Source organism: Mesoplodon bidens, assembly GCF_964165515.1.
Source record: "Mesoplodon bidens genome assembly, chromosome: 4".
Taxonomy (NCBI): Eukaryota; Metazoa; Chordata; class Mammalia; order Artiodactyla; family Ziphiidae; genus Mesoplodon; species Mesoplodon bidens.
Genome location: NC_138160.1, coordinates 174,094,317 through 174,121,640, shown reverse-complemented (window position 1 = coordinate 174,121,640; position 27,324 = coordinate 174,094,317). Strand labels below are relative to the sequence as shown.

The 27,324-nt window shown below is 45.1% G+C and overlaps 1 protein-coding gene across 1 annotated transcript in view; it reads right to left on the bottom strand.

Moving 5' to 3' along the window:
• Positions 1 to 587: 587 nt before the first annotated feature.
• Positions 588 to 27,324, bottom strand: part of MAML1 (mastermind like transcriptional coactivator 1) — a 46,405-nt gene continuing 19,668 nt past the window's right edge. The window contains exons 2-5 of the mRNA XM_081233519.1: positions 10,309 to 11,721; positions 7,811 to 8,050; positions 5,981 to 6,077; positions 588 to 4,104 (exon numbers count right to left, since the gene is read on the bottom strand). Coding sequence (XP_081089645.1) covers positions 3,125 to 4,104; positions 5,981 to 6,077; positions 7,811 to 8,050; positions 10,309 to 11,721 — 2,730 coding nt within the window. The 3' untranslated portion in view covers positions 588 to 3,124. The remainder of the gene's footprint in view (positions 4,105 to 5,980; positions 6,078 to 7,810; positions 8,051 to 10,308; positions 11,722 to 27,324) is intronic.

Genomic DNA, 27,324 nt, shown 5'->3' with positions numbered 1-27,324 from the left:
TAATTCCATCACACGACAGGCTTCCTCCCTGAAGGCTGCTCTTTCCTGCCCTTCTAAGAGCTCCAGCTTCTCTAGGTCTGACCCGCTTCCAGCCTATGGCTGAGGTGAGAGGTCACTGAGAAGACTTGCCTTCCAGGCTCCCGGTGTGGCTTCTGTCATCATTTGATGCCCCGTCACAGTGTGACGCTGACAGGAGTTGGGGGGGTGAACATGCCAGAGCACATACTTTCTTACAATAAAAAAGAAAATGAAACAAGACCTAGAGAACTGCACTGACGGCAAACCTAAGGGTTTAAGTAAAACATCTGAACTGCTAAGGGTCTAAAGTATCCCTTAAGTCCAACTTCCCTCACATTAGACGTTAAGGGCATGGATGAGGTCTAGAGAGGGGAGAGACCGGTGGCCCTGGGCAATGTCAGTGCTAATTTCCTATGTATCACCAAAAAACAAACCAAACACCCCCACCACCAATGTGCATTAAGAAAGCAGCTAAATCACAAAAGCAAATCAACTACCAAACAAAGCAGCTGTGTACCGGTCCATCTCCTGCCTGTGGCACAGCCATGTGAAGTGAAATACATGGGCAGTTTCCATACTAGCAAAATATTTTTATTATTTTATAATGATAAAACAGGAAAGTAAAGATTTCTTTTTGGTGTATACCAGAGTTAAGGGAAGTAGAAGAATAAGGGAATTAATAGGACTTTTATGTACTTTGAGGACAGTAAAAAGTTAACAATACCAACTGTTTGACATAAAACTTATAGCCCCCGAAACACATATATAAAGGATCATAGTTTTAAAATCTATAAAAGTAAAAAATATACAGTCAGAAGCTCTAACGCTTATTCCATCTTTAATATAAAATTGTAAACATTTATTTACACAAAGCAAGTGTGTATAACAAAAGTCCAAGCACCCTTTTCTTTTTGAGTCATGGCTCCTGGAAGATGGGGATTTGCACTGAAGTGGAGTTGTCTCCTTCCCTGACTACCCAAAAACCAGATTCATAAATAAAGCCACAGGCAGCTCCCTGGGGGGACTCCAAGCATCACATTTTATTGCTCTGACACTGCAGCAAGTGAGAAGCCTGCTGTCTGTCTAGGTGGCCCCAGGACTAAGGCAGGGGCAGCCCTCCCCACAAGGGGGAGGCAGGGGCGCGAGCGCCCGGGGATAGAGGTGAGCAGCAGCCAGAGGGAGACCAGGAGAGGAACAAGGACCCACCACCAGCCTTCCGCCCGCTATTTTTGGTAGAAAACCCGCTGAAGTCACCCTCTTCCCCTGCAGATGGGGGAACTCACTCAGAGGGTGGAGTCTTCACTGGCTTTATGATTAATTCCCTTCTTTCAGAGTTATATTCAGTAACTGGGGAAGGCAGGGAGGGTGTTTAAAGGGGAAGTGGCCCAAACACCACCCATGGTGGCAAATGGCTATTAAAGAAGAAGATCTGAGGGTCCAAGTACCCCCATGAAAGGCACTGCTGGTGCAAAATAATTACCAATGCGTGTACAACCCTTTGTCCCCTCAAAGCCACTCAAGCTGGTTGTGTGAATGTTTTCCTTGGCTCAATTCTTTACATATGATACTCCTTGAGTTATCCATTTTGAGGCTCCAGGGAAATAAAAATGGGGCTGTGGTTTCGCCAGAGACCACTCTGCATATACGCCACCCTTTTCAGTGTCCTCTTTTTCTCTCCGACACCCCGTTTAAAAGGTCTCACCTTGTGCTCACCATGTTGCTTTTGTTACATCGAAGTGCTCCGTCTTCATTTCCCACAAACAGCCCACAAGTTGTTGTGGACTCTTAGCTTAGTCAAGACCTAAAAAGTCACAGACCTTAAGAGAGAAATCCACTCGAGTCTTTAGAAAGGATGTGTTAGTGTTACAAAGCAATTCTCTTTAAAAAGTGCAAGTCACCTGACGAGGGAGTGGCGGAAGTCGTACAAACAAAGTGGATCCTTCCTCTGGCCCGGCCCGCGTCCTCCCTGCCAAGCAGGGCACACCTAGTTTTCTCCTTCCCACAAACCTTTGCTTTCTGGGGAGGGGACACCCAGCTCCTTACTATGCTAGGCTTCCCTAGGGAATTCTAATGACTCTTTCTTTTCCTCTCCAATCCAGTAAATCAGTGGCTTAAGGAGTTTTTCCATTTGGGCTGGAGAGAGAAAGAAGGGGAGGCAGAAAGAAAGGTTATGGGGAATGAAGACAGGGTGCAGGAAAGACATCTGTTCATAACTCAACCACGATCACCTTCCTAACACATTAAATGTGAGTTTTCGGAGAAACTGCAAAAGGAGAAACAACAAAAGAGGACACAGGAATCCCAATTCTTTCATTTCAGCATTTGGCCCGGGGGCCGCTTGGGGTCTTGCTACCAACACATGGGAGGAAGGGATTCCTCAGCCCACGTCCTCCTAAATGCCAGCCTGGAAGAACAGCATTCTGGGAGAAGGAGGAGCTGCTGGAAAGACCAGATCTCTGTCCCTAACTCTGCTTTCTCATGGCACCCTGTTGTTCCCTTTTGGCACATGCAGTCACAGCCTGCACTTACGGAAATGATTTTCCAGTGAGCCTCCCTTTGCCCTGAAAGCTGACGAAGAGCAGGCATAAAAAAGGCTCTTAATCAAAAGGAAACCCTCAGTTTCCAATGCCACTTATCAATTTAAACCACCACCTACCCTAATCTGTTTTAAAACCTTAAAAAAAGTTTAAAATCTTTTCTATGCTACAAATTGCAAACAGTTCTGCCATAAAGCTTCAACAACAATTTGCCCCCAAACTGGGGCGAGTGGAGAAATCTTGGATTAAGTCAACACGATAGCACGTGGGGTTTCACCGGTGGTTGTGTGGTCATTTGGATAGAAAACCACCTGCAGAACCCTGTCCTGCTGTCCCAACACCAGATAACGGCGCCAGCAGATGGGGTGGGGCCAGCCCAGCACACCACAGCTGCTGGCTGGGAGCCCTGGGCCCCACAGAGCCTGGGAGGACCAGGCCTCAGCCCCATGGCTCTAGCTCTACCTGCCCAGCTCCCCGGGCTGTGGGCTTTTGGTCCAAAGTAGTTGTTCTTGAATTTGAGAAGAAAAATATAGGCTGTGTGAACACTGAAAACACCACAAATCCTCCTGTTACTGAGGCCCTAGAAGGTCGTCCAAATCATTCATCCACTCCTCCGAAGTCCTGTTCTTCAGCAGGGAGTCGATAAGGTCGGCATCTCCAGCCATGCTGGCCAGCCCGCTGCTACCTGGCTGCCCACTGTAGGCAAAGGGCAGTTCTTGGCCTGCGGTCCGCACAGGGTAGGCTTGGGCGCAGTGTAGCCCTGCCCGGCCGCCCACTGTTGGGGCGGGGCTCTGGCTGAAAGCCCCCAGCTCAGGCCCAGCTGGGCTCAGGCCCGGCAAGGCCTGCTGTGGGGCTCCCTGGGGAGGTGCTGGGGCAGGGGCACTGGTCCTCTGCTGTGTGCTCACAGGGGGCAGCATGGACCCCGCTGCAGCTGCTGAGCTCATGGGGGCCATAGGCCTGCTGGGCATCGCCTGGGAGAACTGCGGGCTGGACATTTTCAGGTGGGCCTGCTGCATGTGGAAACTGGAAGCTGCAGTGAAGGGGCTTACGGAGTTGTTCCCTGGGGTTTGGCCACTCAGGTTCGGCATTCCCTGATGTTGCCATGTGGAATTCTGGCCTCCCATGGTTGCCGATACCCTTGGGACCTGTGGCTTAGTTAAACCAGAGTTCAGGGTCCCCTTATTGTGCTGTTGGGAGATACCCGAGTTCCCCAGAGAGTTCTGCCCATAGGCAGCTGAAACCGAGGTGTTCGGGCCCACACCGGTCTGCCGTGGAATGTGGGCATGTCCATTGGTGACCTGTGGCGGGGGCTGGGCAACTCTCTGGGTCATACCAGAAGCGATGCCATAGAGGCTGCCCTGTGGCATGCTTTGCGAGCCAGTGAACTGAGCCACACCCCGGTCCTGCTGGCCTGAGCTTGAAGGGAGAGAGGAAACCGAAGTGTGTCCAGGGCCCATTGGCATCAGATTCCCGGCCTGAGGGAACACTCGAGGACAGCTGGAGTTAGACGGACCCAAGTTGTTCATGCCAGGCATGGCAGAAGAGGACCCTAGAAGACAGAGAAAATTCTGTCAACTAAGCTAGCATTTCTTCACCACCACTATGGAGATACCTCCAAGACCCAAGCTGCAGCTGCTATCCTACAGGCCTGAAAGGCAAAATCAGAACACCAGATAGATACCTCATGATCAGTGGAACCTCAAAGAGAGCCCTGGGGGCAAAGGTTTCCCACAGGGTGGAATGGAGGCCGGTCTGGAGCAAAAACGAGATTAAGACAGGCACAGAGGAAGGGGCAAACGCTATGGCTAGGATGTGGGGAGAGTGTCTAGAGATAAAGGGAAGAGATGGTCCCGGCCGGATTCAGAAGAGCCGCAGCCACCATAGGAGGGGACAGGGCTGCAAAGCCAAAGGGTAACTGGACTGTGACTCTGGTTTAGACCTAACTCGGCAGGGACTGTCAGGATCACTTAGATGAGGCCCACACAGTGTGGCACTGCAGGGTGGTGAAGGGAGGAAGGAGTCTGGACTGAAATCAGAAGATATTTACTGAGCACCTGCTCTGTGGTGGGTTCTGGGCTGGGGAGACAGCACGGAATGGGACAGAGAGGTCCTGTCCTCAGGGAACTTGCTATTTGGGACTCTGTCTTAAGCAGTGGATGCATGGTGACAGCCCTGACTGAGATGTATTTTTGTGGGTAGGTGAGCGATTGTTCAGGGGTTGGCCATAACTGAGTACACTTTGTTTCTCCTCTTCCTCTCTCCATCAGCACCTAACTAAAAACTGAGTTGAAAAAAGGGAAATGCTGAAACAGTCCACTTCTCTCCCACTGACAGCCCACAACAACATCAGATGGGATGAAGGCAGGAAAGCTGGCCAAGACCCAGGCTTCTGAGATGCCCACAGACTTCAACCCCTGGTCCCTGTTAGCACAAGCATAAAACCCCACTTAAGGGCTTCCCTGGTGGCGCAGTGGTTGAGAGTCCGCCTGCCGACGCAGGGGACACGGGTTCGTGCCCCGGTCCAGGAAGATCCCACATGCCGTGAAGCGGCTGGGCCCGTGAGCCATGGCCGCTGAGCCTGCGCGTCCGGAGCCTGTGCTCCGCAGTGGGAGAGGCCACAACAGTGAGAGGCCCGCGTACCGCAAAAAAAACTCCAAAAAACCAAGAAACAACCCCACTTAAGTCTCCTCTGGAATGCACAGCTGTGGTCAACTTCTCTGGGACACTTTATAACGAGAATCACTGACCAAGAGAAGCACAGGTTTCGAAGATATTCCAAGAGCTAGAAAGGCAGGTATGGCCTAGATTTTACTGCATCTGTCAACTGAAATCTCTCTAAATTTCTGGAGCAACAGCCTGAGCAATGGCGGTCAGGTTCCCTCACGTATCTGAGACATGACAGCTGAGACCTCAGAATGCTTCCTGCCCCTTTCTGGTCAAGTGTCTGCTGCTGATACTGCCATCCGTGACACCAATATGAGCAGACAGGAAGAAAGAAAAGAAGCAAAAGGCCATAGAAGTGCATTAAGTCTCTCCTTATCTGGAAAATAGGAGAAGGTCATTTTTTGAACAGACACATAATGCTAGAAGCAAAGAACTTTCTTAAGAATTACAGAAACCACTTCCTATTGATAAGATATCTTCCAACTACAGATGATTTTGCCTCAAAAGATTATACAGCCAGGGACCCAGCCAAAGCACTTAGCCAAAGTAGTCTGCCTCTACGACTTTCTTCTGACCTGTAGGGTAACCGGAACGCTAGGTTCCTTATGCAGAATGGAGTTACAGCAGCATATACATCCATTTAGCATCTATAGCATAAAGCTGGGCAGAGAGCAGGAACTCAGCATGAGTGGAACAGACTACCTGCTCTGTCCAGTGCCTGCCTTCCCCTGCCCCACTCCACTGCCTCAGACACTCCTCACCTGTGAACTGTCCAACCTGTTGTGGGAAGGTGCTCTGTGTTGGGTCTTGGTACTGGGGTGGCGGGCGGGTCAGATGGCGCTGAAACTGTTGCTTCTCCTAGAAAATGCCAAGAACAACAGAAAATTACAAGACCCACATAAAACAAAAACAAAGCGATTAGAGAAAAGTAAACTGTCCAAGTTTGTTACTCAGAGGGACTCCTATGGAGATAATGCTCGTAATCTCATTTGGGGGGCTCTTAAGAATTGTAGTAGGAGACAGAAGGATGGGGCAATGATTTAAAAAAAAAAAAAAGGTGATGCATCAATTAAAAGAAAAAAGAATGGCAGACCAGGGAAATGCAGATCAAAGCCACAATGAGATAGATACCACTTCACACCTACCAGGATGGCTAGAATCAAAAAGACAGATAAGTGTGTCAAGGATGTGGAGAAACTGGCCCCCTCATACACTGCTGTGGGGATGCAAAATGGTGCAGCTGCTTTGGAAAACAGTCTGGCAGTTTCTCAAAAGGTTAAACTAAAGAGTTACCATATGACCCAACAATTCCATCCCTGGGTGTACACTCAAGAGGACTGAAAACCTATGTCCACAAAAAGGGGAAACAACCAAAACGTCTATAAACTGATGAACAGATAAATAAAATGCAGCATATTCATATAATGGAATATTATTCAGCCACAGAAAGGAATGAAGTATGCATATATGCTACAATATGGTTGAATCTTGAATGCATTTATATGAAATGTCCAGAATAGGTAAATCTATAGAGATAAAAAGTAGACTAGTGGTTCCCTAGGCTTGGGAAGAGGGGGGAACAGCTTTTAATGGGTACAGGGTTTCCTTTAGGTAATGTTCTAAAAGTGGCTGTGGTGATGGTTTGTATAACTCTGTGAATAAACCAAAAGCTATTTGAATTATACACTTTAAATGGGTGGATTGTATGTCATGTGAATTCCATCCCAATAAAGCTGTTATTTAAACACTGGCAGAACTGAGGCAGTACCGTGGATTTTAAAGTCATCCTCAATCAACGTTATCCTCTGGGGAGCTAGTTCTCTTATGCCTTAAGGATGTAATTTAAAATCCTGAGAACTCCTGTAACCTTGGTACCTGAACACTACATTTGGTGACCAAGTGGGTGAACTGCAGGACTGGGAGGGGGCTTGTCAGTCCTGATTCTTTTTTTTTTTTTTTTTTTTTTTTTTTTTTTTACGGTACGTGGGCCTCTCACTGTTGTGGTCTCTCCCGTTGCGGAGCACAGGCTCCGGACGCGCAGGCTCAGCGACCATGGCTCACGGACCCAGCCGCTCCACGGCATGTGGGATCCTCCCGGACCGGGGCACGAACCCGTGTCCCCTGCATCGGCAGGCGGACTCTCAACCACTGCGCCACCAGGGAAGCCCAGTCCTGATTCTTGAACCCCAGGACCTCAGGGATGTCTTCATTTCCCTGCTTTATGTTCTCCCTTATAGCAATCTCTACCTTTACAAAAAAGCTGGATCCCATAGCAAACTGGTGGACCAAGTGAGCTCAGTGCTTTGGTAGCTGCTGACAAGGGACATGGAAAAACGTTCCTAACACATACAGTTTTAGCCACAGATTCGGCCTTCATTAATCCCCACTAAGTGACATAAAGCTGCTCTGACACAGGCTACCACTGCCTGAGAAACGCCACACTCCTGTTTCCAGGAGTACTCTAATACCGGGCATACAAACAATCACAAATCCACATACATACACACTGGAGCTTGTAGCCACTGCAGTGACTTGGGAGGCAGGCAAACGTGGGAAGGGATGGTGGGGTTTTCTTCCACCTTTCTCTTTACCTGTTCTGCCAGAAGGTGCTGTTGCCTTTGCAAAAACTGCTGTTGTTGCAAATGCTTTTGTTGCTGCTCCCTCTGTTTCTGTTGGTCCAAAAGCAACTGATGCTGCTTCATTACAGCTGCCTGCTGCTGGTTACTGAGAAAGGAGGTGCTACTGTGAGTGCTGGCCACGGACACGGCGGGTGGCTGAGTCCCCACACTGGCAGCCTGGGTTGGTACAGGGACGCTGGGAGGGTTCTGGTCCTGTCAGCACAGAAAAGGGGGTCTCAAGTCAGGTGGGACACACTGAAGACCATAAGCCCTGATCAGAGAAGATGAGCTGCATCCAGTGAAAGCCTGCCTCAAGGCTCTCTCTTGAAGGCTCTTCTTCCCTGCAGGTGACTCCAGTGAAACCACCCACCAGGGCGGGGCTGGAGACCAACAGCACTAACACCTGAGTATCCAGGCATGGCAATGAACAGTCACTAGCTGCATGTTAGGTTTGTTTCCTATGATTCACCAGTGGCAAAGGTGTGATTTTATATTTAAGCTCGTATATTTGTATACATAGTTCCAGTGGCAACTGTAGCTTATAAATGCTCCCTTACTGGAATGCATGGGTGTGGATAGGCCCCCAGAGGAGGAACTTCTGAGGGGCTCTGGTCGATGGAGATGCTACATTCTGAGTGTGCAAACCTTGGGCCCCTGGTGGCAGGGCTGTCCCTGAACCTCCTGAAATTATATGGTTTGTCCACCTGTGTACAGCATTTTCCTGGGAAGAGACTGCTTGACTTTTGTCAGATACTCATGCTCAAAAAATGCTGAGTACCAATGAGAACTTTAATGGATATTCTCTATTAATACCTGGACCTAAAGTGAGAGTCATGTCAAAGATTACCACAGTATTACCCCAACATCATTACTTACCTTTAAAAGAAAAGGAGAAATTTTAACTCATACAGGAAAAAGGCAAAAAGCAATTATCATTTGAACAAATTCAACTTTCTGAGCTTTTCCCCAGTCCTTATTTATTTGTATGTATGTATTTGGCTGCACTGGGTCTTAGTTGCGGCACGCGGGATCTAGTTCTCTGACCAGGGATCGAACCTGGGCCCCCTGCATTGGGAGTGTGGAGTCTTAACCACTGGACCACAAGGGAAGTCCCTCATTTGTATATTTAATCTTTTTACAAGATTCTAATTTTAGAGCAGACAGATTCTGAAGTAATCTCCTCACTCCAATCACCAGAAGCTTATGGACTACAAGAGTGCCTCGTGAGGTGCAAAGTACTACTGAAATAGCAGACATCACTGTGCCACTCTTTCTTTAGGATGCTCTCAGTGGCTGTGTAGCAGTTTAGTGGCTGAAATAATTAGAAGCAAGAACGTTTACACATGCATTCTTCTGCTGACAGATGCTTAGACTGCTTCCAGTTTTTGGCTATTAGAAATAATCATGCAATGAATATCTTGTATGTAACTTTCCTCTTGTTTTTGGATTATTTCTTGCAGGGGTATATAATGTGTCAATGCTTACAAACATTTTTATGGCTTATGAAAAATACGCAATGTCAAATTACTTTCCAAAAGCACTGTGCCCATTTACACACCCTCACTAGTATCTGAACATGTCAATTTCCTCATGGTATTACTAGCACCGAGTATTCTAATTTTTAATTTTTAAAATTTTAGAGTGTGCTACAAAGAGACTGCAGGCTTCCAGTAGTGAAGGAGGCAATGCAATACACCCACCTGCATGTGACACAGCTACTGCCGCACAAGTGTTAAAAAGTATCAATGGACCTATATATATATGTCTTCTATAGATATAGAAGACAATCCGGGACACACTGTGGAGTAAGAAAAGCAAGTGCTAACTTTGAGGAACACTCTGTGTTTGTTTACTATACAAGCCCTAGCCATGAGAAGGCTTCCAGTGGGGAGACATTTTAGAACATACTTGAATGTGAGTAGAAATGCAAATAATGATCCTCATAGAATGGTACTTGACCATTCTCCACCCTACAAAGCCATGTGATTCTGCCAGGCTTGAGTGTTTTCACTAAATAACCTGTTAGGAAGCAGCACTCACCTGAATGTTATAATCTTACTAAAACTTATGGTATTTTGAACACACATGTCTGAAAAGTGGTATATATTAAAAAAAAAAAAAAGGAGAGCCTCTAAGGACATTAAATGTGATCTTGCCACAAATGACTTAAGTTGTATGGCATGAAAGAGACACTAGACCAAGTGCAGGGGATTCCTCAAATGGGTATACAGATAAAACCAAGTTACACTAGGGAATTTTACCCTATTTTTGTTTATTAAGAATCAATCCTCGTAAAAAAAAAAAAAAAAAAGAATCAATCCTCGTTTGCTTGGTTAATTTTCACTCCCAAGGGAGTCAAAGGACGAAAGTACCAGCTCCCTCCCTCCCTTTGTGCCGCAACTACCTGGGATCTGGTAACCACACTAGGATGGATGTGGATGCAGAGTAACAGAGTAAAGCCCCGTGCTCACCTGGCTAGGTGGAACCAGTGATCGGAAGGGCAAATTTCCTGGCTTTGGTTTCATTAGAAATAAGGAGTTCTGCTCGTTGTTCAGATGAGACAGCTGCTGGGGAAGATAAGCCATCAGGGCCGGCTTGCTCTGGCCAGCCCCAGGGCCGCCTTGCCCACAGTCTGCTTTGTAGTGAGAAAGGGGTTTGGTGTTGCCATAGTCCAGCACTGATCCTTGGTTAGCCACGGGATTCTGATTCAAGTTACTTGGTGGCTGGTGACTCAGCAGGTTCACATGGCTGGGCTGGAGGTAGGGGCCTCCTGGCCGAGGGGAGCTCTTGTTCATACTGGGCATCATGAGCAGTTTGGAGCCAGTGAAGTCTTGCTTGTAACCGGGAGGGCTGGCAGGTTTTTCCATGGAATAAGGGACATTTAAGGGACTGTGGGAGGGGCCTGTCTGCTGCCACGTGGACATCTGGCCTGGAGCTGGTGCTGGGGCAGCCTGCTGTGGGTTCTGGAGCATCTGCTCACGCTTCTGCTTGGCAGCGATCTGCTGGAGTTGGTGGGCAGAGGACAGCTCTGAGCTCCCGCCTGGGCCCTGGCTAGGCAACACCACACTGGAGAGGGCTCTTTGTGCATTCTGGGCCTGGGCTGATGCCGACATCAGGTTGGGACTGGGATTGTCCACCCCAGGCTGACCAGAGGTGTGGAACAGGGGCTGAGAGCCCCCTAGGCTGGGTGAATCTGTGCTCACAGGGCCAGAGGAAGGCCCCATAAAGGTCTGTCCTGCAGACCCAGCCCTCACTTGTGGAGAGCCTAACTGTTCTTGTTCAAAGGCTGCTGGAGAGAATTCTGTTTTAATATTAATGTCCTGTGCCAAGGGGGTCTGTGTGGCAGAACCAGAAGACTCTGGATCCTTCTTCTCTTCAAAGTCCTCATTAAATAGATCCTTCATGTCTTCATCAGGCACTGACCTGTTCAGCTCCTCGATGAGCTCCTTCCACTCCTGCTCATTAAGGTTGAGGTCAGGCATGAGGTTGCTTTGAGATATGGAGCCTCCGGCCCCTGCGATCATGCAAGGCAGGTCATCCACGGGCTCCTGCTTCAGTTCTTTATTCAGGCTCAGGGGAAATGACTCACTGGGGTTGCTGCCTCCATTCAAGTGGAGGCTCGAGTCTGCCAGACACTTCTTATTGATGGAGTCCAGCCCCAGTGAGTGCTTCCCGCTGGCCTGTAGGGCCTCTGTGCCAGGCTTGTCAGGCTGACCAAGGGGGGAGGCTGGAGGCAGGCCATTAGAAGAGACGGCAACTCCCAGAGGGGCCTCCCGGCGGGTCTTCTTATGCCCAGGAAAGAAGTCTCCATAGCCATTCTGTTGATCACCATTCTGAGGGGATGTGGCACTATCGAGATTCCTCTTCACTGTATCATGGAGATGCTGAAAAACAAGAAAAAGAGTGACTTATATATACACCACGTATGAGGCCCGTCTGCTTCTAATGGTGACTTAAACCAGGGGCCTGTACCCCTGCAGTGCTCTCCTGCCGATGTTGCTTGCCCAGTTTACAACCCTCACCTCTGGGAACACACCCCCATTCCCCCTCCACGGTTATCTCTGCCTCTTCCTCTCCTGTGGCCTTGCCTGAGTGAAGACTAGCTCAGCTGTGGGAAAGTAATCCGGCTGCAGTCAATGCGTCAGTCCCTGGACTCTTGCAGCTCTTTTTGCAGGACACAAGCCTGATGCAGCCCAGTCATCTAATCTGAGGGTGTGACTGAGAATGGAGCTAATGAGAAAGAGCCAAAGGATACACATATATTCTTGAGGACATCATTTGCATCCCGGATCTAGGTTATACACGAGACCAGCCATCCCCCTGGGCTTGTCACTTATGGGAACCAATAAACTCCTCCTTGTGTTTAAGCTGGTTTAACTTGGATTTCTGTTGCCTTCAGCTAAAGGAGACTTGGCTACTATAGGCTCTTTCTCAGGCCCTGTTGGGCGCTGATCACGAGCTCCAGGCCTCCACCTTGGTGCACAGGCATTTTCATGCCCTTCCTCATCTTTCTAGGTGCCCTCGCCCAGCTCCACCCCTTCTCTCCAGCCTAGGCTGCTTCCTCATATGCCTTACAGGCCTCTGCCTTTTGGCTTTTGTCCCACTCTGCTCCCCACCAACCGTGAGCATCTTCTAATCCTCTGCACCCAGTCACCAGCCCTCCCAAACCCTACCACTTCTTAACAAGACCATTAATTTGAACACAGTCATGTCTGTCTGGCAGTTACTTACTTCCCCATGTTCTCCTCAATTGGATTTGTTCAACTAACCTTATTAAGAGTCTACCGTGTGTCAGGGACAAGTGCTGTGGGGATATCAAGACAAATGAGGTGGTCCCTGCTCTTCATGGGCTTCCAATCTTCTAGGACATGGGACATACATGGACATGGCTACAGAATAAGACAAACACCATATGCAAGCCGTAGAGCAATAAGCACCCTGAGAGTTCAAGGGCAGGAGTTTTATGGAGAGAACATGACAGGGAAGAGAAGAGGTGGTGTCTTTCTGTTATTTCCCAGCCTCGTTTTCAGCTGCTAGGACACAACTTCTCCACTAACAGAGGCACCTGCACTCAGCCTCTATACATGTCTGCTCCTTTCCTATGTTTACTTCTGTTACATTTTTGTCCTTTATTCCCCACTCTCAATTCCAACCTCCCCCCTCCACTGGCCCTAAGCATTTATACTGTGCTATTTACAACATTCCAATTAACAGCTTTCATTATTATCTTTAAGCAGATTTCAGAGGAGTCAGAGAGTAGCACAGGACACTCTGTGCTGCTTTCTTCTGCTGCAGAGAAGGGCCACAATGACCCATCACATCCACCCCAGGAGGCTGAGCACAGAAGTACCTGACTCCCTGGGCGGGGGGTGGAGGGAAGGAGGGGGCCAAGGGCACCAGCTCTCAGCAGCAAACTACCTGTAGACACAAATGTGCAATGAGCAAGAAAACAAGGAGGGCAATTTTATCAGTCTCTGAGTTCCAATTTTAATGTTCCATTCCCTCTCCTTCAAGATTTTCTTATTTCTTAACTGTTAAAGCTGACTGCACAGTGTTCTATAAATCCTGGCTAAGTATTTCTTTAAATGCATATCTGGGTACTTAAGTTAGCTCAGAAAAGGTTAGGAATGCTCAATAAATGGAACTGTAGGGCAGAAGTATAAGCAAAACATGATCCTAGGACTCAACTCAAGAACACAGCCCCGGGCTTCCCTGGTGGCACAGTGGTTGAGACTCTGCCTGCCGATGCAGGGGACATGGGTTCGTGCCCCGGCCCGGGAAGATCCCACATGCCACGGAGTGGCTGGGCCCGTGAGCCATGGCCGCTGAGCCTGCGCATCCGGAGCCTGTGCTCCGCAACGGTAGAGGCCACAGCAGTGAGAGGCCCGCATACAGCAAAAAAAAAAAAAAAAGAACACAGCCCCTACGTATAGAGGGAACACATCTCAAGATAATAAATTTATGACAAACCCACAGCCAATAATATTCTGTAGTGAAAAGCTGAAAGCATTCTGGCTAAATTCTGGAACAGGACAAGGATGCTCACTCTCACCTCTTCTATTCAACACAGTACTGGAAGTCCTAGCCACAGAAATCAGACAAGAAAAAGAAATAAAAGGTATTCAAATTGCAAGAGAAAAGGTAAAATTGTCATTATATGCAGATAATATGATACCATACTTAGAAAACCCTAAATACTCCACACAAAAACTACTAGAACTGATAAACGAATTCAGCAAGGTAGCAGGATACAAGATAAACATACAGAAATCAGTTGCATTTCTTTACACCAACAATGAAATATCAGAAAAGGAATGTAAAAAAAAAAAACAATACCTTTTAAAATCGCACCCCCAACAATAAAATACTTAGGAATAAACCTGACCAAGGAGGTGAAAGACTTATACACTGAGAACTATAAAACATTAATGAAGGAAACTGAAGATGACTCAAAGAAATGGAAAGATATCCCATGCTCTTGGATTGGAAGACTTAGTATGTTAAAATGGCCATACTACCCAAAGCAATCGACAGATTTAATGCAATCCCTATCAAATTACCCATGACATTTTTCACAGAACTAGAATCATCTTTTTTAAAACATTTTTTTAAAGATTTATTTATTTAATTTATTTTTGGCTCGAGTTGGGTCTTGGTTGTGGCACGTGGGATCTTCACTGCAGCACATGGACTCTTCGTTGCAGCACGTGGGCTTCTATCTGTTGTGGCATGTGGGTTTTCTCTTCTCTAGTTGTGGCACATGGGTTCCAGGGTGTGTGGGCTCTGTAGTTTGCAGCACACAGGCTCTCTAGTTGAGGCATGTGAGCTCAGTAGTTGTGGCACATGGGCTTAGTTGCCCTGCAGCATGTGGCATCTCAGTTCCCTGACCAGGGATCAAACCTGTGTCCCCCGCATTGTAAGGCAGATGCTTTATCACTGGACCACCAGGGAAGTCCCTAGAACAAATAATCTTAAAATTCATATGGAACCATAAAAGACCCAGAATTGTCAAAACAACCCTGAGGAAAAAGAACAAAGCTGGAGGCATAACCCTTCCAGACTTCAGATAATACTACAAAGCTATAGTAATCAAAACAGTGTGGTATTGGCACAAAAACAGACATATGGATCAATGGAACAGAGTGTCCAGAAACAAACCTACACACCTACAATCAATTAATCTTCAACAAAGGAGGTTAAGAATATACAATGGGAAAAAGACAGCCTCTTCAGCAACTGGTGTTGGGAAAGTTGGACAGCTGCATGTATATCAATGAAGTTAGAACACACCCTCTCACCATACACAAAAATAAACTCAAAATGGCTTAAAGACTTAAATGTAAGACATGACACCATAAAAATCCTAGAAGAGATCATAGGCAAAACATTCTCTGACATGAATCATACCAATGTTTTCTTAGGTCAGTCTCCCAAGGTAACAGAAATATAAACCAAACCAGACAAAAAAACCAAATAGGACCTAATGAAACTTACAAGCTTTTGCACAGCAAAGGAAACCATCGACAAAATGAAAAGACAACCTATGGAATGGGAGAAAATATCTGCAAATGATGAGACTGACAAGGGCTTAATTTCCAAAATATATAGACAGCTCATACAACTCGACAACAAAAAATCAAACAACCCAATCAAAAAATGGGCAGAAGACCTAAATAGATATTTCTCCAAAGAAGATATACAGATGGCCAATAGGCATATGAAAAGATGCTCAACGTGGTTAATTATCAGACAAATGCAAATCAAAACTACAATGAGGTATCTATCACCTTACACCGGTCAGAATGGCCATCATCAAAAAATCTACAAACAATAAATGCTGGAGGGCTTCCCTGGTGGTGCAGTGGCTGGGAATCCACCTGCCAATGCAGGGGACACGGGTTCGAGCCCTGGTCCGGGAAGATCCCACATGCTGTGGAGCAACTAAGCCTGTGCACAACTACTGAGCCTGCACTCTAGAGCCCGCGAGCCACAACTACTGAACCCACAAGCCACAACTACTGAAGCCCCTGTGCCTAGAGCCCATGCTCCGAAACAAAGAGAGGCCACTGCAATGAGAGGCTCACGCACCGCAACGAAGAGCAGCCCCCACTCTCTGCAACTAGAGAAAGCCCGCGTGCAGCAACTTAGACCCAACGCAGCCAAAAATAAAATAAATAAATTTATCAAAAAAAACAACAACACCCTTTAAAAAATAAAATAAAATAAATGTTGGAGAGGGTGTGGAGAAAAGGGAACCCTCCTAATACTGCTGGTGGGGATGTCAGTTAGTGCAGCCACTGTGGAAAACAGTATGGAGGTTCCTCAAGAAACTAAAAATAGAATTACCATATGATCCAGCAATCCCACTCCTGGGTATATACCCAGACAAAACTATAATTCAAAAAGATACATGCACCACTGTGTTCACAGCAGCACTATCCACAACAGCCAAGACCTGGAAACAACCTAAATGTCCACTGACAGATGAATGGATAAAGTAAATGAGGTACATATATACAATGGAATACTACTCAGCCATAGAAAAGAAGGAAATAATGCTATTAGCAGCAACATGGATGCAACTAGAGATTATCATACTAAGTAACATAAGCCAGAAAGAGAAAGACAAATACCATGATATATCACTTATATGTGGAATCTAAAATATGACACAAATGAACTTATCTATGAAATAAATAGAATCATGGACATAGAGAACAGACTGGTGGTTGCCAGCAGAGAGGGGTTGGAGTGGGAGGTTGGGGTTAGCAGATGTAAGTTTTTATATACAAAACAGATAAGCAAGGTCCTACTGTACAGCGCAGAGAACTATATTTACTATCTTATGATAAACCATATGGAAAATATAAAAAAAAGAATGTATATATATGTATAACTGAATCACTTTGCTGTACAGCAGTAATTAACACAACACTGTAAATCAACTATACCTCCTGGGACTTCCCCGGTGGTCCAATGGCTAAGAAACCATGCTCCCAATGCAGGGGGCCCAGGATGGATCCCTGGTCAGGGAACTAGATCCCACATGCCACAACTAAGAGTTCACGTGCCACAACTAAAGATCCCGCTCGCCGCAACAAAGATCCCGCGTGCTGCAACTAAGACCTGGCACAGCCAAATAAATAAATAAATAAATATTAAAACAAAACAAACCAAAACTAAGAACACAGCCCCTACAACACAAGGACGTGTGCTTTACTTTCATGTAGGGTTTTCTGCTTCCTGCTGCCACCTAGGGGTGAGAGGGGGAAAGGAACCATAATCCTAAAATGGACCCTTTATAAGATCCTTTGTTTTAAAAGTTTCCCTCTGGGAAGGTAAATTCATACCCATTTAGTCGGTCAGAAGGAAATAAAAATGAGTTGCTAATTTTCAGGGGGGTTATTCTTTCTATTATTTCTTTTTTTTGGAAAATCATTTGCTCCTCAGTGTCAGGTTTGGGCTCTCTGTAAACCTGGGAGCTCAGTTTTCTATTTTCCTAAGGGGGAAGATGGACACCTAAGAGTTCAACGCACCTGATGAGTCAGCTGATTGTCCCAGATTAGAAACAGAATCCTTCTTTGCCATAACAGTTATAAAAGCTACCACGTCCTCTTTCAATATCCACATGCAAACAGCTGCAGAGTTCTAAAGTAACAACTTAATTTTGCAATACCAATTGCTTTTAGCCAAAGGAAACGCCAGGTCATTTTCTCAACTGCACACAAAATTTAACTGGAATGATGTAGGTGGGTTTGGGAAGTGTGGAATACGGTGGCTCTGGCAGATTTTTGAGTCTTGAGCATTTGCCGGAGTGCCTGATATGTGCAGGGCACTGCAGAGGAAGACAAAGATGAGTAAACCATGGAGCCTGATTTCCAGGAATTTATAACAGATGGAAAAATGGTCTGAACTGATTATAAATTATTTTAAGAACAAACACAGTGAGAGCTATAAAGCATACAAGACTGGCTGTCCTTGTACTTGCCCTCAGTGTATCTGGTACTTCTGGGTACTCAGCTCAGAGGTTTCTGTTGTAACTACCTAATGGTCTCCCGATGCGCAGGGTTTCAGGAGGATTCAGTTCTGGGATAATGTGATCTGGTGCTCATTTCCTCCACAAGGGGGTTTTGTTGAAGAATACTTCATGCCTGATGGTAAACTGGAGGCCTTGCATGCTCACCCAGTCAGTCCTAACTCCTACCCTAGCCTGTGCCACCCATCATCTTCTACTCTGGGAGAGGGGCCCCAGGATATCAATGGTGAGTCAAGCTGGAGTTGCCACACCTTATGGACACCAAATCAGTATACTGTCCCCACCTACCCACCAGACCTCACTTAGTGAGGACAGTCCCTCACCTAGTCTCTACTTCCACCCTCTTCCACCACCCACCAATGAAATTCCAGTGTGCTTTGTGGTAAAACTCCCCCAAATGAGAGTTCTCCCACTCTGAATTAACAAACAGATGTGTCTGTTCAAGACAGGGGTGGCTCTCTTATCAATGTTCCTTATGCACTGACATGTAGATGAAAGAAGTATAGGTTGACAGGGACTTCCCTGGCGGTCCAGTGGTTGGGACTCTGCGCTTCCACTGCAGGGGGCGCAGGTTCAATCCCTGGTCAGGGAACTAAGATCCCGCATGCTGTGTGGCGCGGCCAAAAGAAGAAGGAAAAAAAAAAAAAGTATAGGTTGACAATACAGAGGTTCCTCAAAAAACTAGAAATAGAGTTGTCATATGTTCCAGCAATCCCACTCCTGGGCATATATCCAGACAATACTATAAGTCAAAAAGACAGGGACTTCCCTGGTGGTGCAGTGGTTAAGAATCCGCCTGCCAATGCAGGGGACATGGGTTCGAGCCCTGGTCCAGGAAGATCCCACATGCCGCAGAGCAACTAAGCCCGTGAGCCACAACTACTGAGTCGGCGCTCTAGAGCCCGTGAGCCACAACTACTGAAACCCGTGTGCCCTAGAGCCCATGCTCTGCAACAAGAGAAGCCACCACAATGAGAAGCCCATGCACCGCAACAAAGAGTAGCCCCCACTTACTGCAACTAAAGAAAGCCTGTGCACAGCAACGAAGATCCAACACAGCCAAAAATAAATCAAAAATAAATTTCTAAAAAAAAAAAAGAAGGAAATAATGCCATTTGCAGCAACATGGATGCCAATAGAGATTATCATACTAAGTAAAGTAATTCAGAAAGAGAAAGACAAATACCATGTGATATCACTTATATGTGGAATCTAAAATATGACACAAATGAACCTATCTACAAAACAGAAACAGATTCACAGATTCACAGACATAGAGAACACACATGTGGTTGCCAAGGTGGGTGGGGGGTTGGGGAGGGGTGGATTGGAAGTTTGAGGTTAGCAGATACAAACTATTATATATAGAATGGATAAACAACAAGGCCCTACTGTATAGCACAGGGAACTACATTCAATATCCTATGATAAACCATAATGGAAAAGAATTTTTTTTTTTTTTTTTGCCGCAGCGCACGGCATGCAGAACTTCTCCAACCAGGGATCGAACCTGTGCCCCCTGCATTGGAAGTGTGGAGTCTTAACCACTGGACCACCAGGGAAGTCCAAGAAGGATTTTATTTAAAAAATGTAATATATATGTATAACTGAATCACTGTTGTTCAGCAGAAATTAACACAACATTGTAAATCAACTATACTTCAAAAAAAAAGAGTATAGGTTGAAACATATAAAATCATTTAACTTTTTAAGGTAATAGTAGTTAAATATTGGTAATTTCAACCTAATACCATGCTCACCTTTCTTTTCCCCATGAGCTCTTCTAGTACCCTGTATATACAGTGAGGACCCTCAGGAACCCCGACTGTTGTTGGAAAAGATCCTCTATTTTCATGCAACATTAAAGGTTTCAATGATTTGAGGAAAAATCAGTGAGGTCCAAAGTAGCAACATTGATAAGGCACTAATTTGAGCCAAATGCTACAAGGACAAGTCGTTACTTCCTTAGTGTGCCTCGAGGACCACTCAGCACCTGCACTTACTATTCCCCACTGATTCAGAATCTCACTCAATCTTCAAAGGTACCCTTAAGATGAGTATCACTGTTTCTGTTTTACAGCAGATTAAAGTCAGATTACATGAGGTTTCCTAAAGTTTGAGCATTCAGAGGCCTTGGGAAGGATCTGCAGCAGATCCCCACAGCCCTGCCCCTCCCCTGGTCAGTCTGAGATCGGGCCCAAATTAATCCCACCTCCACCTGTGAAGCTCAAGGAGTTTGGTAAAAAACAAGCAGCAGGGAGTGAGTCAGAGTTTCAAACTGTAAGGAGTACCTCCCTGAGACCAAGCACAAAGAGCCCTATTAAGACGTTACCAGAAAAATGGGCTGTGCTGAAAAAAGTCTCACACACCAAGGCTACACAGATTCTTTGTAAAACAGTTAAAGAAAAAAAAATGTTACAGAACCTTCTGTAATTTGCTATTAAAGATTCCCACTCTTAAGACATTATGTCTTAATAGTTTGGTATCATCACTGATTAGAAGCACACTGAGTGCTAAGGAGATCTGTAAGCACGCTCTGTGCCACTAAATCTGCCTACAGGATATACTGAAAATGCCAAGCTTTGAGAAATGTATTTTCCAGAAAACTTTATAGTGTCGTGCCTAGACATTTTTATCATCACCTTAAAATTTTTTTTTTATTTTGAAAGAATTATAGATTCATAGGAAGTTGCAAAGAGTACAGAGGGTCCTGTGTACCCTTCACCCAGTTTCCCCCAACAGTTGTATTTTACCTAATTACAGCAAAATATCAACAAGGAAGAAGATATGGGTAGAATGTGGGTGTACAGTTCTATGTCATTTTAACAAATGACTATAACCTTTTTAAAAATTTTTTATTTTATATGGAAGCATAGTTGATTAACAACGTTGTGTTAGTTTCAGGTGTACAGCAAAGTGATTCCGTTATACATATACATGTATCTATTCTTTTTAAAATTCTTTTCCTGTTTAGACTATCACCTTTTTTGATAAGAAAACTTTTAAAAAGCTTTTTTATAAAAAGCTATTTAAGAAAGCAGGACTATGCATTTAACACAATGTAATCTCTTCCTGCAATGGTTATAAAGCAGAAAGTTAAAATTCACACTGTATACTGAGAATCAAAATTGATAAACAGATTGGTTCTCATGCTTGGCAAGCAGTCCGCACATTCTCTTTGCTATAGAAAAACCTATTTGGGAAGCCACGTGAGGCTCAGAAGGTTGCATGGTGTACGTGAAAACAAAGCAGGCTACTGCTAACTGGCTGTGTGATCTTAGTTAAGGTGCAATTCTTCTAGGATCTGCTTTCATGACCTATAATATTAAGATCCTGGGTAAGATGACCTGAAGTTCCACTCAGCTTTAAAGGTCCGCACTGCTGTCCTGTTACTATCAAATCAATGCCCTGTAGAGGGAGATACCCTCACGGGTTCATGCAGCGCTCATTCACCGAGATCCTACTAGGTGACAGATAATGCCCTATACAGGCTGTGCACAAAATAATGGTGAATTCAGATATTCACTAGGTTTTCACTACATGCTAGGCAGGGCACTAGGCACTGGGGATAAAAAGATAAACAAGACGTGGGACTTCCCTGGCGGTCCGGTGGTTAAGACTCCGTGCTTCCACGGCAGGGGGCACAGGTTCCATCCCTGGTTGGGGAACTAAGATCCCACATGCAGCAAGGGGCAGCCAAAAAATTAAAAAATAAAAATACTTTCACTTAAGAAAAAAAAGGACAAGACATAGTTCCGGCTCCACCCCCAGAATCTGATGGAGAATCAATGAAGGCAGGCCCGAGTGTTACAGGAGGAAAGAGAACAGAACAGTGTGGGGACGGCATTGCTAGACCTTCTGGAGAAGGGGATGCAGAGAAGTCATCCAGAGGAGGCGGAAGGCACTTCGGCTGAGAGGCAAAGGCAAGGATATACAAATGAGCACTGAATGGCAGTAGATGGAGGGAGGCAAGCAGAAAAAAATGAGTTGTTTAATAGTGATGAAGCTTAAAGGGTACAACAGGGAGTACTGAAAGGGAAAGGCTGGAATGGACTATGACTGCCCCAAATGTGATTTAATGGAAAATGTTTAAAAATACACAAAACTAGAGAGAACAGTATAATGAATCCTAATATGCCCATCACTCAACTTAAACAACCATTAGTATTTGGGCATTTTGTTTCATTTCTATCTCCTTATCTTCCCCCCCCCCCTGCAAAACTGGATAATTAAAAAAACAAATCCTAGGCATAACATCATTTAATCCACAAATACTTCACTATGTATCTCTAAAAAGTAAGAACTCTTAAATATACATGCATGTATATAACAACACGATGTCATTATCACACCTACAACAGTAATAATTCTTTATCATCACCACCTCAAACCCATTAGGATGGCTACCATCAAAAAGCCAGAAAGTAACAAGCGTAGGCAAGGATACAGAGAAACTGGAACCCTTGTGCACTATTGGTGGGAATGTAAAATGGTGCAGCCACTATGAAAACAGTATGGTGGTTCCTCAAAAAAAAAAAAAAAAAAGTCTTACTGTATTAGCCAGCAATTTAATTTCTAAAAGAATTCCATTTCCAAAAGAACTGAAACCAAGGATTTGTACATCCACGTTCATAGTAGCGTAACCCACAATAGCCAAAAGGTAGAAGCAGCCCAAGGGTCCATCAATGGATGAATGGATAAACAAAATGTGGTATACCCACAGAAGCCTTAAAAAGGAAGGAAACTTGGACACATGCTATAACATGGATGAAACCTGAGGACATTGTTAAGTGAAATAAGCCAGCCACAAAAGGACAAATACTATGATTCTACTCATATGACATACCTGAAGCAAATTCATTAAAGACAGAAAGTAGAATGGTGGTTACCAGAGGTTGGAGAGAGGAGAAAATGGGGACTTATTGTTTAATGGGTATAGTGTTTTCAGTTTTGCAAGATAAAAGAGTTCTGAAGAGGGTGGATGGCAGTGTGGTTGCATACAATGTGAACATACCTCATGCCACTGAACTGTACACTTAAAAATGGTTAAGATGGTAAATTTTTATGTTATATGTATTTTACCACAATTTAAAATTTTAAATTCTTTATTACTATCCTATATCCTATCAGTGCTTACATTTCCCTGTCTCATCAATATCTTTTGCCAACAAAACAAATAAAACAAAATTAAGCATAATAAATTATGGAAAATTTCAAACACACACTACAGTAGAAAGAAAGTACAATGACCCCCATGTACCCATTGTCCAGCTGAAACAACACAGCCCATCTTGTCTTACTCACACCCTACCCATGCTCCCTGGGCTAACCTAGGAATCACACCATTTCTCCTTAAATACTTCAGCATGTATTGCTAAAATATAAAAGCTTTTTAAAAGACGATAACCAAAGAACTCTCCAAGCACTTTAAAAATATGATCTAAAAAATGTTGGGACTTCCCTGGTGGTCCAGTGGTAAAGAATCCGCCTTCCAATGCAGGGGACATGGGTTCGATCTCTGGTCAGAGAACTAAGATCCCACATGTCTTGGGGAAACTAAGCCCGCGCGCCGCAACTACTGAGCTCCCGCGCCTCAGCTAGAGCCCCTGTGCGAGCCCCTGTGCTGCCAACTACAGAGCCCACACACTCTGGAACCCGCGTGCCACAACTACAGAGCCCACGCGCCCTGGAGCCTGTGTGCCACAACTAGAGAAGAGGAAAAATAACCCACACACCACAGCTAGAGAGAGGCCCACACACCACAACGAACGATCCCGTGTGCCGCAACTAAGACGCAACACAGCCAAAAATAAGTAAGTAAAATAAATAAAAATCTGAAAAAATAATGAAAATAAAAACGTTATTAGGGATAATCAAGCCACTTTACAGATGGGGATATTAAGACTTGGAGAGAGAATGTATGTTGCTGAAGGTTGCACAGCAAAATTAATGGAAGATCTGGACTGCCTGATGTTTCAAAAAAATATGGTCCACACAAGGATGATTCTAGTTAACTGAACCTTAATCACTTGTAAGCAGCATGGTGTTAGATTTTTTTAAAATACACGCTTTCAAATAATATAGACCTCATTTAAAATCCACCTCGGTCACTAACAAGCTATATGATCTTGGGCAATATGCTTTACCTTTTGAAACTCATTTCTTTCATTTATATGCAGGGACTAATAATATCCACTCCACAGACTTGTGAAAAATAAAGTATGTTAGAAAAAAGTTATGGTTAAGTACTTACCTTAAAATTTATGGCTAACTACCAAGAAAACAGAAATACGGTTTTTAGCTTTAGAACCAGCAATAGAACAAAAGGCATCACAGAAAACACTATCAATCTATCCAAAAGTAGGAAAGAAAAAAGGAAGAATCAAAGAAAGGAGACAATAAATCAACAAGCACTAAAAGAACAGAAATAATTTCAAATATGTCAGTGATTATATAAATGTAAATGCATTAAATTCTCCAATGAAAAGTCAGAGACAAAAAAAAGATAACCATAACACCATTACTGAATGTTTAAAAAAAGAATTGTTGCTACAGTTGGTTTATTCAAATCAGTATCCAACACATTGCATTTGGTTGACATGCTCTTAAGACTTTCAATATGTAACAGTTCTCTCTCCCTTTCTTTCCTTTGTCATTTATTTGTCCAAGACGCTTAGTCACTTGTCCTGTAAAATTTTCCACTTCCATAGTTGGCTGACTGTGGCCCCATGGTGTCCTTTACAAGTTCTATCCTCTGTATTTTCTATAAACTGGCAGTTAGAAGCTCGATCAGATTCAGACTGGGGGGTGGGTGGGGCATAAATACTTATAGGTGATGTATTGCATGTCATTTTAATAGGACCTTAGCAGATGAGGTCAGATTTGTCTTTTTATAAGCTCTCTATAATGACTGTGTAGTGAACGGATTTCAGGGAGGGAGGCTACAAGCCAGAGTAAACAAGTAGGTAATTGCAGAAATAGTTCATGAAAGAGATGAGCATCTGACCATGGGTATGGGGAAAAAGAGATGATTTCAGATTTAGGGTGGAAGGAAAGTCAGCAGATACTGGAAACCGATTTCACATTGAGGGTGAGGGAGAAAGGAGTTTCTATCTAGTTTGCATACATGGGTAAGATAGAGAACAAAGGAAAAGCAGGGTTTTTGGGGGGTGGGGGGGAGGGTTCGTTCAGTTTTAGCCACGAAGAAATGACTGGACCATCCAGGTAATGTCCATGAGGCAGTGAATAATATTGACTATGAGTTCCATGGAAAGACGGTCATCAGCAACACATGCAGCTAAAACCAAGAGCAGATCCATTCACTCACAAAGAGTGAGAAGCCAGCCAGGGGGCAGACGAAGAGTCCATACTGAAGACAGAGCACAAGGGAGAGTGATGGGTTAAATACATCCGAAAAGTACACTGGGTCTGGTCACTAAACGATCACCGATGTTGTTGCCCAGAACAGTTCCAGAAGAATGACTGGAGTAAAAACCCTTGACTTGAGACGTGAGTAAGTAGAGAGAATATGGATTGTTCTCTTCCAAGTTTAGTTTAAAAAGGGAGATATAGAGGACTTCCGTGGTGGCGCAGTGGTTGAGAATCTGCCTGCCAATGCAGGGGACACAGGTTCGAACCCTGGTCCGGGAAGATCCCACATGCCGCGGAGCAACTAAGCCCGCGAGCCACGACTACTGAGCCCGCGAGCTGTAACTACTGAACCCAGCGCGCTTAGAGCCCGTGCTCCGCAACAAGAGAAGCCACCACAGTGAGAAGCCCACGCACCACAACAAAGAGTAGCCCCCACTCGCCGCAATTAGAGAAAGGGTTAAAGGAGGGTTATTTTGGAATGATACGTGAGCTCACTTAAAGAACAGCAGATAATTCTTGTCGATTAGACTAGATCTCTCTGAAATCCTCTGGAATTCTGTTATTCTATGAATGCAATCAGGCACAGGAATATGAATATGAAAAATGTATCATAACAACTACCTAAAGCATAAACACCATGATCTTCCTGTTTATGGGGAAATTCTGACTTAATTAGGGACTGTGTATATAAAGACAGTGCTATGCCCTTCCGAAGCCAAGCCCTCCTCCACTTGGGTTCTCTACCCCATTGGGCCTCCTCAAGGTTCTTGCTCATTCATATACCGCCTTTTTCTCTATTTCCCATTCATCTCCCTCTTTACCAGTTCCTCCCTCCCCTGAGCACTGACACATGCTCAGTACCTCCCATCTTTTAACTTCCATCCTACTCTCCATACCATTTAGCACAGTGTTAAGAGCACAGCTAGGCTGGGTTTGAATCCTGGTTCCATTGCTTAACTGCTGTGTGCTGACAGAGAAATTGCTAAACATCTACAAAAGCTCTGGCTCCTCAACTAAAAAAAATAAGGGGTGGCGGTGGTAAGAAGAACCACTTCCCGGGGGTGAGGAGGAGCGGCTGTGAGGCGTGTCACTACCACTTACAGAGCAGCTAACATTCTTACCATTCAGCTAATCCTCTCCCTTCGTTTCAGAGCTTCTTCGAAGAGCAGGCTCTACTTTGTCATACTCACCGAGGTGATCTCCTGGTTCTTAAATCCAAGGAACTCGTCTCAAACTGTACCTACTTGGCCGTTTTCAGGCACTGAGCTCTGACCCTCTCCAAACGCCCTCCTCCCTTAAGGCCCACGCAACCCCACTGGACCTGCCCCTGCAGGCTGCTCCTCCTCGTGGCTGCCCCTTCCGTTAGGGCACCTGCAGGGCATTCGTCCCTCTTCACCGCGGTCAGCTCACCAGGCAACCCCGTCCACGGCCTGACAACCTGGCACAGGCACGCACTCAAATGTTTACTAAGTGAACATTTCCCAAATCATCACCTTTAGGCCCAGCCCTCTGTCCTGTGCTCCAGACAACTGTAAACTGCTCATCTCCACATGGATGTCAGAGGGGACGCCCTCCAAACTCAGCTCTTTGCCTTCCTCCCCAAATCCGTTCCTTCCCCTTTCTCCCTGACTCGGTGCACGGCTCAATCCTTGACCTCTTGGATGATCAGGCACTGATTTCTGCCGATTCGACCTTTTTAATCGCTCTCCAGTAAGATCCCTCCACACCACCTCCATCTTAGTTCAACTCCTCATTATTATTATTATTTTTTTAACCTAGATTACTGAAGTAACTTCATGCTGATCTATTCTCACTGTGTTCTAACCCACTCTTTATGATGCTTTCAACATGATCTCTAAAAAACACACATATTTGAACCATTTAAAATTCCTTACTTCCTCACCACTTACACATGAAGTTCCAATTCCTTAACCTGGCATGTACAGGCCTGTTTGATCTGATCTCAATAAACTCTGTTCAATCCTCTGCTGTTCCCGTGAAGCCTAGACTTAAATGAACTCCTTTCAGGACTGAGAATATACCTCTGGCCTGGCAACCTCCTACTAATCTTTTAAGATTT